The sequence below is a fragment of the Ictalurus furcatus genome, chromosome 1 (assembly GCF_023375685.1).
Source record: "Ictalurus furcatus strain D&B chromosome 1, Billie_1.0, whole genome shotgun sequence".
Lineage (NCBI taxonomy): Eukaryota > Metazoa > Chordata > Actinopteri > Siluriformes > Ictaluridae > Ictalurus > Ictalurus furcatus.
In genome coordinates, this window is record NC_071255.1 from 6,594,463 (window position 1) to 6,606,519 (window position 12,057).

The 12,057-nt window shown below is 39.8% G+C and overlaps 1 protein-coding gene across 1 annotated transcript; it reads left to right on the forward strand.

Annotated features, from left to right (window-relative positions):
* The first annotated feature begins 550 nt into the window (after positions 1-550).
* On the forward strand, positions 551-11,518 carry tomm40 (translocase of outer mitochondrial membrane 40 homolog (yeast)). The gene is made up of 10 exons (XM_053622029.1): positions 551-1,210; positions 2,076-2,284; positions 2,410-2,477; positions 3,953-4,045; positions 4,330-4,431; positions 8,462-8,567; positions 9,331-9,453; positions 10,308-10,384; positions 10,592-10,694; positions 10,879-11,518. Exons 2-10 carry the CDS (start codon positions 2,077-2,079, stop codon positions 11,016-11,018), a joined length of 1,020 nt encoding a protein of 339 aa, XP_053478004.1. The 5' UTR covers positions 551-1,210; position 2,076; the 3' UTR covers positions 11,019-11,518.
* The last annotated feature ends 539 nt before the right edge of the window (positions 11,519-12,057 follow it).

Sequence of the window (12,057 nt, forward strand, 5' to 3'; positions counted from 1 at the left end):
ATGGATAATTTTACTGTGGTCACTGGGACTACGGTTGCGGCTATGGCCTTAGGAATGCAATTACCACGTACAGTTTTGCGCTCAAGTCTCCTTTAGTGAACAGTGAACTAGTTCAACAAAACAGACTTCATATAAAAACCATAATGAACTTTCTTTTACTTTCACACTATCTGATGTCACCCAGATGAGGACGGGTTCCCTTCTGAGTCTGGCTCCTCTCAAGATTTCTTCCTCGTATCATCTCAGGGAGTGTTTCCTTGCTCAATAGGGATAAATTCCTGCATTTAAAATCTGTATCCTGTGTTTATATGTTTCTATACAGCTGCTTTGAGACAATGTCCATTGTAAAAAGCGCTACACAAATAAATAAATAAATTGAAATGTATTCTGTTTTTGTTTCTTCTTCTTCATTTTTTTAAAAAAATTGAGTTTTGATCTGTTATTCAACAGACAGACGAATTATATCATTTGTGAATAGTCTGAGCTTCTTCAGTCAGCTTTCTCACCCAGGTGTAGCTTTTTAGAGCATGTTGATGTTATATTAGCATCTAGGGCTTCAGCTGCACATGTGCTTTCTTTTATTACTGTTCAGGAAGTTTCTCTAATCTTTGTCTCACTAATTCTTTTTCTTTCCCAGTTTTCCCCTCAATACCATTGATTACAGCAATAAAGTTTACTGCTTAGCACTGTCAGGGTTCTGTGTGCTTTACAAACTCCCTTCTTAAATAAGAATGAAAGCAGAGAGTTCAGTATGAAGTAGAAATGGAAGATAATTCATATACTTGATATAACAATTGATATAATTGCTGTGCAGCATTTCCAGCTGAGGTGTTTTTTTTTTTTTTTTTTTTTTAATGTTTAAAGCATCTTAGGTTTACTAAACGAATAACGTTCATTTTCTCAGCTGGGGGTTTATTAACATGGAATAACCGCAGAGTACCCTTGAAGTGGACGTGTAGTGGAATTAAAAAGCGTTACGTCGCTTCCTGACTCCTGTTCTTCACCCCTTACCTCTGAAAGAAACTCAGCAGGGAACCAATCGCCTTACAGTTACAGCACGCTTCAACCAATCAGCGTCGAGTTGTAGCATGTTACACCCAATCCCCTTCAGAGAAGAGCGAAGTGGGCGGGCCAAGACATTGGTCTTGTAGGTTGTCCCATACATCCTACCGGTGCTTCATAGCCGTGTAACTGGACTGCATTACACAACGTGAGTAGAGCACGAGGCCGTAGGAAGTAGATAAATAAATGAGTTTAAGTATACGCTGTGTTTTAGTGTTGCAAATGTTATTCTAAGTGAGGTCAGGGAGGCTTAGTGCGGTATTATAGTTTTCCTCCACGATTAAAGGAAGTGCAGCTAGTACCAAGTGTTAGCATGTTGGCTATCTAACGTTAGCAATGTCGCTCACCTGCTGTCCTGCCAAGTGAACCGTGCACCAAGCCTTTCTGTGTGCTTTATCATCAGCTGAGCTCTGGTCATCAGTTCGGCGTTGATTAAAGGAGGTGCTTGACAAAAAGCTTCTAGCTGCGTGTTATTGTTGTTCTTTGGTGGTTTGGTAGCATGGCTTAAGACTTCAAAACTAGCAGCAGACCTGACCTAGGTCAAGGGCCAGTCTCCAAATAGATAAAGAGTTCAAACTCAGCTCACTACATAGTGTGCACAAGCCTGGGCTTTTATATCTCATGTAGTGTACTTATGTAGGAAGTAAAGGTCATGAAGGGTTCAGGCCATGATAGACTGAAATAACATGCTGTGTGTGGAAAAAAAAAAAAAAAAGTTCAATTCAAATAATTTGGTGCTTAAATAATTTGTCATGATTGTTAGGATGCACATGATAAATAAATAAAACCGTCACACTTAATTTCAGCTGCTAAAACATTTATGACTAGTTTATAAATATTTATAACTGTTAGTTGAAATTACGTTTAGGTGGTTGTACCTTTATCGTTTATAATATATTTCTGGTACATAAGGCTCTCATTGTACAGTTTCTAGCAGCTGCAAAGCCATAATTAAATTGGTGTATTTATTTATATTATCATGAACCTGAATAACTCTAAATTGTGTGTCTCAGCATGGGCAGTGTGTTGGCTGCCACTTCCCCGAACCCCCCTGCTTCAGGCAGTGGTAGCAGTCAGGGGGGTCCAGGCCTGACGGTGCCTCCCGGCTTCACCATGCCCACCATGCCGTCGTCTCTGGGCACCGGCGCACAGGCTGGCACAGACACCGAGCCGTCTCTCCTCAACCCAGGCACATTTGAGGAGTGCCATCGGAAATGCAAAGGTACAGAGGGCGTCGATTCTTTGACCAGTTTTTGGTTGTATTCTACATAAGGCTACATTAATACTGTGATGAAACACTGTTAAGATACCGATACGTTCTCACAGTGTCCTTTTTCTGACCTTCAGAGGTCTTCCCATTGCAGATGGAGGGCGTGCGACTGGTGGTCAACAAGGGTTTAAGCAATCACTTCCAGGTCAGCGGTAATGCCATCTCTTGGGTTATAAAATGCCGCGTGAGAATTTCCTGATTACAAGAGCTACTCTTCATCGTAGTGTTTTTAAAATACCTGTTACAGTATTCTCATGATAGTCCGACTACACAACTAGACTTAAGAGTGAAACAAAACTAACCAGCGAATTATATATATATGTATGTGTGTGTGTGTGTGTGTGTGTGTATATATATATATATATATTAACTTCCCAGGGTGGGCAAATCATAAATTCATTAGCTAGCTCAGAGTTTCCCAAACCTTTCCAGGGCAAGGCCCCCCAAATGGCATTAAAATTTGACCGAGGCCCCCCTTTTGCAAGATGTCTTTAAAACACATTAAAAATACAGACTTCTGAATATATCCCCCCTTTTTTTTATTATTAATTCTTACATCTTACATCATTACAGTACATTAGGAATTGATTTTGTGTGTGGTTGTCTGAGAGTCAGAATGTATTTTTCACACCAAATTGTTGAGGCTCCCCGGGCCCCCACTTTGAAAACCACTGAGCGAGCTCACAGGGTAATGTGCTGGCCAATCCCATGTTATACTTGCCCAGAAACCCAGTTAATTAGGCTAAAAAGCAGCTACCGTAATGTAACTCAATATAATGAGTTAATTGTGCATTAATACAGACTGTAGAAATCAAGTGAGCACTTGAATCACTGGGAAAAGTGACTTTATGTAGCTAAAGTATTTGTAATAGATATTTGATTTGTTATAGAAATATTTGTCATATTTCCCCTATGAGTTCTCTCGCTCGGTTATGCTCAGTTTCATCAGAGTTTTCTCATCCCTTCGTATCCCTGATTCTGGAAAGATTGTCTAATCATCCGTTCAAGCTAATTAATGTCTATTAAAAATGATTCCTTCCTACAGCCGGACCGCATCCCCGGTTTATCTGCATGGGGAAGCATAGTGTGTGTGCCACAACATTCACAACACCAAGGATGATAGGAACCCACTGGAGTGTGTTATGTTTAAACATGCATATGAAGTGTTTGGACTGAAAGTCAGTAGGGAGTGTGTGTGTGTGTGTGTGTGTGTGTGTGTGTGTGTGTGTGTGTGTGTTTTCCTCTTCTGGTTGGTCAAGGCAGCTGTGAATGAAAAACTGATACAGACAGGCAAGTGTCTATAATGTTTTCCAATCGTTCCTGGAACATGTGGCTGTTGAACAGGAGGAGAGATGTGACTGGGACATTTAATTTTATCAGCAATGCCAATGCTGACCAGAAATGCTGTGTTATCAGGACAGCTTTCTCTCCTGCACCACTTAAAAGCATCCACAGTTACAGTATAACAATAAGGTGATAATAATAATAATAATAATAATAATAATAATAATAGTATCAGTAAGGTGAACTGATTGTTAGCACATGCTAGGTTGTGACTGATCATTTCTTCTGATGCCTTAGAAAAGGAAACACATGCGACTTCTGCCTTTCTTGCTACAGGTGAGCCACACAATTACACTGAGCACCATGGGAGAATCCGGCTACAGGTTTTCAGCCACATACGTTGGGAGCAAGCAGACCGGTCCTGCTGAGGTGAGCGTTCTTACTTCAGTTATGTAATAAACTGTTTGAGAAAACGATCATTATAATAGGTTTTCTCAAGAGCATCTCAGTATGTAACGAAGTACTGACGATCGACAAAATTGATTCGGTATAATCAATATAGTTCATTTTTCAAGGTGACCTTCTACATACAGATGCCAGTAGGATAGGATTTAAAACTGACACAGCGTTAAATCTAGATTTTTTATTTTTTTATAAAGCAGAGACAGAAGCGTTGTGCGAAGTTCATATATGCCATTCTTTATGTTTTATAGTCATTTCCAGTAATGGTTGGTGACATGGATAACACGGGCAGTCTCAACGCACAGTTTATCCACCAGTTGACCACACACGTACGCTCCAAGGTGGCTCTGCAGGTAAGTACTGCGCACTGGAGGAACGCCTCAGCCGACACAAACACACTCATTTTGCATTATAATATTTATACATGGAGTTTTATTACCTCCATAATAATAAAACGTTGTCAGTGGGATTTTCACATTTATAAGTACTCAAAGGCACAGTGTCCATTAAAGGATTAGAAAAGTTAGAGGAAAGATTTTTTTCCTCTCTTATATCGTAAGACTTTGTCTGCATTTGGAACCCGAGCATTTATGACAAATATAACTATGAAAAAAAGATTTTTTTTTTTTTTTTTTTTTACCTGGGGGGGGGGGTCAGCTACAACTTAAAAAACACAGAAAAAGACTTGAAACTAGCCGACGATGCTTGCACTTAGGAAAAGGTAGTTGTTTTTCTTCTTTTTTTCAGCCTTTTCGTGGGAAACAAGTTAGCAGTAGTGTGCATTTCTGATTTGCAGCATGCAGACACAAATGTGCATTTACTGCATGTGTTTTTATCGCTCTTAAGCGATCATCCTCCATCGTTGTTCAAATAAAACTTCCTGGAAAATCATATAGGCATAATAGTGAGCTGCTGCTTAAAGGAGCCCAGAAGCACTCTGAGTGTGTCCAGCGTTATAAAAGATTCTGATATCGTGATCTTTCTGGAATGTAACCAAAGAATGAAAGTAGACCCGATGAAATAGTTTTCCGTGCCTATTTTTGTCGACTGGAAATAACAGTTTTTTTGGAGTTGGGAATGACATTGTTGTTTTGAAACGTAGTTCGCTTGCTTATTCAGTCACATTAGGTAGAAGATAGGAAGCTTGCCAGAAAGTTCCACAGGACATCTGGTTCAGCAGGTGAATGTGGTTACATAATAATAATAATAATAATAATAATAATAATAATAAAATACATAAATAGAAAATAAAGTTGTAATCATTTCTGAATAAAAAAATTACTTCTTTTTCCAACAGCCCTGTTTCCAGGTTATAGGGATGGGGTTCACATAAAAAAACAAATAATAATAATAATAATAAATCAACCTTCTAGTATACAGTTGTGCCCAAAAGTTTGCATACCCCTAGCAGAATCTGCTAAATCTTAATACTGTTAACAAAATAAGAGGGATCATAAAAATCCCATATTGGTTTTTATTTAGTGCTGTCCTGAATAAGCTATTGCACATAACAGATGTTTACATATAGTCCACAAGACAAGATAAAAGCTGAATTTATAAAAAAAAATACGCTTGATTATTAATATTGTGTGTCGTTACCTGGATGATCCACGACTGTGTTTATGTTTTGTGAGAGTTGTTCACGAGTCCCTTGTTTATCATGAGCAGTTAAACTGCCCGCTGTTCTTCAGAAAAATCCTCCAGGTCCTGCACATTCTTTACTTTTCCAGCATCTTCTGTATATTTGGCCCCTTTCCAACAGTGACTATATGATGTTGAGATCCATCTTTTCACCCGGAGGACAACTGAGGGACTCGTACACGACTATTACAAAAGGTGCAAACGTTCACTGATGCTCAAGAAGGCAACACGAAATATTAACAGGATGATTCAACAGCGCACAGTATTAAGAATCAAGGGTGTGTAAACTTTTGAACAGGGTAATTTTTTTCAGTTATAATCTTGTCTTGTGCACTATATGTAAACATGTGCAATAGCTTATTCAGGACAGGACTAAATAAAAAAAACAACATGGGATTTTTATGATCCCTCTTATTTTCTTAACAGTACTAAGATTTAGCAGATGGGGAGTTGCAAACTTTTGGGCACAACTGTAGTCCATGCCCACACCTGGTTTAAATATGAAAAAAAATGATATATTTTTCTTGTGTTCCACCACTAAGAGCTGTGTTTGAGCCTGATTATACATGTCAAATACATCTGTTCGGACTCAGACCCCGCCGAACCAAAATACAAAGCTGGAAAAACTAAAGGATACATTTGGATTCAACCGAAACAGTCAGGAAAAGAAAATGGTTTGCTGTTGAAATGGTACAGGTGATTAATGCCTCATATTCTACCGTGTTGTTCGAAATGACGGTACTCACTATCAAATTACTAGACACGGATCACTGCATTAAAAAAAAACAAACACACACACACAAGAAGGCACAGACAATGACGTGCTCTACTATTACCACATATAACTGACTGCGTTATAATCCATACATAGAGTATCAATACTGGTTACGGGTGGAGATTGACTCATTGACTCATTACCTGAAATTCATTCTGTAATCTCTCCAGCAGCACCATTGCATCTATAGAGTTGGCCTGTGATCCCACACTTCTGAACGTATTACAGTTAAAGAGAACAACAGTGTATAATAAATGTTGTGCGTTTAGCGTGTGTGAGTAAACACTGGGTAATCAGCTAAAACGGATTTACGTGTTTATTCATATTCACAATCCACATATTACACTGTCCCATTTTACTTTTGAGTGTTTTGTCTATAGCGCCCTACTACATAGTTTTAGATCTCCAAACGGAATACAGCATAAAACAAAGCCAACCTGAGTAAACACAGTGCAGTTTTTAATTAATTCATTTTTTTATTGAAGCAAAAGAAGAAACTGTTATCTAACACCTGTCACTCATGTGAAAAAGTAATTGCCCCCTTAAACTTTACATGTGGTTGTGCCGCCTTAACAGCAATAACTGCAACCGAATAACTGGAAATCAGTGTTTCGCAGCGCTGTGGTGGAATTTTGGCCCACTCTTCTTTGCAGAACTGCTTTAGTTCGGCCACACTGGAGGGTTTTCGAGCATGAACTGCCCGGTTAAAGTCCTGCCACAGCATCTCAATTAGTTCAAGTCAGGACTTTGACTAGTCCAGTCCAAAACTTTAATTTAGCTTTATTTGAGTCATTCAGAGGGGGACTTACTCCTATGCTTTGGATCGTTGTCTTGCTGCATAATCCAGTTGTGCTTGGGTTTCAACTAACGGACTGAAGACCAGACATTCTCCTTTAGGATTTTCTAGTAGAGAGCAGAATTCATGTTTCCCTCAGTTATTGCACGTTGCCCAGGCCCTGAAGCAGCAAAGCATCCCCACACCATCACACTTCCACCACCATGCTTGAACATAGATATGATGTCCTTTTTGTGGAATTCTGTATTTGGTTTACGCCAGATGTAACAGGACACCTGTCTTCCAAACAGTTCCACTTTCGACTCATCAGTCCACAGAACATTCTCCCAAAAGGTTTGAGGATCATCAAGGTGTGTTTTGACAAAATTCAGACGAGTATTAATGTTCTTCTGGGTTAGCAGTGGTTTTCACCTCACCACTCTTCCATGGATGCCATTTTTCCCCAGTGTCTTTCTGATAGTGGAGTCATGAACAGCGACCTTTATTGATGCAGGAGAGGTCTGTAGGTCCTTTGATGTTGTCCTTGGCTCTTTTGTGACTTCCTGGATGAGTAGCTGCTGTGCTCTTGGAGGAATTTTGGAAGGTCGGCCACTTCTAGGAAGGTTCACTACAGTGCCGAGTTTTTCCATTTAGAGATAACGGCTCTCACTGTGGTCCTTTCGAGTCCCAGAGCCTTTGAACTAGCTTTGTAACCCTTCCCAGACTGATGTATTTCAATCACCTTCTTCCTCATCATTTCTGGAATTTCTTTCAACTTCATGCTGTTGAAAAAGTTCTACTTAAGTGTTGATGTGATCGAACAGGGTTTGCAGTAATCAGGCCTGGTTGCGTCTAGTCCAGCTGAACCCCATTATGAATGCAGTTTCATAGATTTTGGGGAATCAGTAACTATGGGGCAAATACATTTTCACACAGGTATTGGATAACTTTTTTTTTTTGCTTCAATAAATAACATCATCATTTAAAAACTGTACTTTATGTTTATTCAGGTTGCCTTTGTTTTATCTTGGATTTTGTTTTCATTTCTGAAACAGTTTAGTATGAGACGTACACAAAAACAGAAGAAATCAGGAAATACTTTTGCCGAATACGAATCAGCACATACTTTTTCACAGCACTGTAGATACTGACCCTGGTTTTCACTGGACTGAGGCGTTGTCTTGTGTTTCAGACACAGCAACACAAGTTTGTGAACTGGCAGTGTGACACAGAGTACCGCGGAGATGACTTCACTGCTGCTGTAACAGTGGGCAATCCAGACGTTCTTGTTGGATCTGGTACTTTTTTCTTTACATTTCAATAAAATAAACCGACTGAGTATAATGAATGAAATAATTATGGACTAGGCAGCATGTTGGTGCAGCGGGTAGCATTGACGCCTCACAGCTCCAGGGTCCGGGGTTTGATCCAGAGCTCGGGTTACTGTCTGTGTGGAGTTTCTGTGCATGTTCTCCCCATCTTCACATGGGCTTCCTCCAGGTTCTCCAGTTTCCTCACAAAAACATGCAGGTAGGCGGATTGGCTGTGCTAAATTGCCCCTTTGCGCCTGTGTGTGTGTGTGTGTGTGTGTGTGTGTGTGTGTGTGTGGACTGGTGTCCCATCTGGCATAAATTCTCCCGCCTTCCACCAAGTGTTCACAGTACAGGCTCCGGATCCAGTGCAGCCCTCTCCAGGATAAAGCGCTTACTGGAGATGAAGAAATGACTGAATTATGGACTAGTTATCTCCTGAATTAGACGTTGCCAAAACTCCAATTTTAGGACATCCTTTCACACATGCCGACTATTTCATCTGACATATACAGAGATACTTAGCACCAAGTTTTATTTTTGAAACGCAAATCCCCACGTTGTTTTTCAGTAAAGAGCAAAGTGAAAATAATAAAGGTTTTACCGTTTTGGCACGTTTCCTGCATGTCACTAATGAAAAGTAACGCTTTGTGTGCATTGCACTGTATAGCCCCAAGTCCTACCCATGTGGGGACTGAATGAAGGAAAAGGGCAAGCGGATGTAACAGCATCTTCATGGTTTTTCTGCTAGGTATTTTAGTGGCTCATTACCTTCAGTCTCTGTCACCTGCCTTGGCTTTGGGGGGTGAGCTGGTGTACCACAGGAGACCCGGAGAGGAGGGCACGGTCACTTCATTAGTGGGCAGATACACAGGTAAGAAACAGACGCCACATGTTTGGACATGAGGGGGTGAGCTGGGATGTCCAAATTCTAAACTTCAGTGAGAAATAAAACACTTTAGGACACGCTGTTCTAGAAAGATAATTCACTTCATGGTGGTGATTATTTTCAAACAACAGCATGCCCCCAAGTGTGTTATTCTTTACATACACTACCGGGCAAATGTTTGGAGACACTCGGTTGAAACGTTTCTCATGATCTTACATTTACATTTATTCATTTAGCGGACGCTTTTATCTAAAGTGACTTAAGAATGAGAAAATACAAGCAAAGATATATATCAAGCGGAGAACGATACAAGTAGTGCTACCGTACAAGATCTGTTAAATCTTAAAAATCTTTCGATCTGAAGGTGTACGGTTAAATGTTTGAAATCGGTGTCGGAGACAAAAATATAACTGTGCCAACATATTCATCTCTTTCATTAGAAAACTAACATTTTATTTACAAAAAAATCTTTTTAAACGGATGACATGCAGCGAAATATTCAGAAAATTAGCCAATGAGAGTCCAGCGTAGGTGTGAACTCCTTTAATGCTGTTTAAAAAGCATCTCAGGGAAATTCAAGAAATCGGTTGAGAAAACGCCAAGAATACATTTCTGGAAATTCTAAGCAACAAGGGCGTCTACTTGAAAAAATTCATCACAACATAATTCCCATAGTTCAGTTTGTTTTATTCCAGAGTTTTGATGACTTTATTATTATTCTAAAATGTAGAAACAAAAAAATAAAAATAAAGAATGCGTGTTTCTAAACGTTTGAGCGGTAGTGTAGCACGTCCCCCAGGATCTACAGTGATTTTACATGGCTCCTTTATTCCTCTCAGGCACCAATTACGTGGCCACGCTGACTGTCGGAGGAGCAGGTGCTCACGCATCATACTACCACAAAGCCAATGATCAGGTGGCCTTTGATTTCATATCAGCTTTATTTACACAAACTAGAGCTCTTTTTTTTTTTTTTTTTTTTAAACTGAATGAATGAATACCAATTCATCAGCCAGCGTACTTACGGCAGCAGTAAAATATCCCGTGGTAGTAATATCAGACGTTTGACTTGATGAAGTGAAGGAAACGTTTCTCTGAAAGTCACAAATTTTTGTTTCTGCAGTTGCAAGTTGGGGTGGAGTTTGAGGCGAGCACACGCCTGCAAGAAACAAGTATGACTTTTGGCTATCAGGTGGACCTGCCCAAGGCCAACCTTCAATTTAAAGGTACCAATGATTAACATACAGTATAACCTGTGAAAATCCTCTACAGTAGCACAGTAATGAATACAAGAGCGATTGAGTGAGTTTAGTTTGCGCTTTATTTTAGTTCAAATAATATATCTGTAGACATTGCTGAATTAAATATAGTTTAAAAAACCCCAAAACACTTTCACATGAAATTCCACAGGTTCATTAGACAGTAACTGGGTGGTAGGGGCTACGCTGGAGAAGAAGCTGCTGCCACTCCCGTTGTCGCTGGCTCTCGGCGCCTTCCTGAACCATCGCAAAAACAAGTTTCAATGCGGTTTTGGAGTTACTATTGGTTAGACTTGCACCAGGAGCGACGAATCGCAGCAGATCTGCATTTCAAGCAGACTTGGACTGGTGCAGAGAGACAGGGGGACATGGACCAACAACCAAACGGACTCAGATTCTCCCACAAGCACTGCGGTTAAACCTCACGTGGATGCACGAGGACTACGATAAATCAGGCAAAAGTGGCCGGCGTTTCATATTTGCCGATCTACTTCATGTGAAAAGAAACGGCTCGTGATCAGACAACATTAAAATATTTAGAAAAAAAAAAAAACCCACAGTTTCATGTTTACTGATAAATGGTGCATTCAGATTACATAGAGATGCAATTTTCATGTGTGTCCCTGATGATTTCTAAAGTTTGTTTAAGCTCGACATCTGTGTTTCAGACAGATGCGAAAGGGAAGCGTTTCAGCCGTCAGCTTTTTGACTTGTGTTCAAAAGAAAACAAGATTTAGTCCCTACATCCCTGCATTTTATTCAAACATACAGTGGGGGAAATAAGTTTTGAACGTGTCAACATTTCTTTCAGTAAATATATTTCCAATGAGGTTATTCACATGAAATTTTCTCCAGACATCAGTGTTAACTCAAGAAATCCGGAAATATAAAGAAATCCAAACATTGAAGTCCATAAATAAAGTTGTGTATAATAAAGTGGAATGACACAGGAAAAATGTATTGAACACACTAAGAAAAAGCAGCAAGGAACCAGCTGAAATCTATAAGTAATTAGAAAGTAATTATACTCCTTATCTGTGCAAATTAATATCAGCTGGGTTAGTAAACTGATGGTCTATAAAAAGGCTTTTTGTTACCAAGGTGTCACACAAGAAACATCTCATGATGGGTAAAAGCAAAGAGCTGTCTCAAGACCTTCGCAACCTTATTGTTGCAAAACATATGGATGGAATCGGATACAGACGTATTTCAAAACTTCTGAATCCGCCAGTAAACACCATCGGGGCCATTATCTACAAGTGGAAGCAACATCACGCCGTCATCAACTGGCCACACACAGGAGCTCCTTGTAAGATTTCTGACCAGGGAT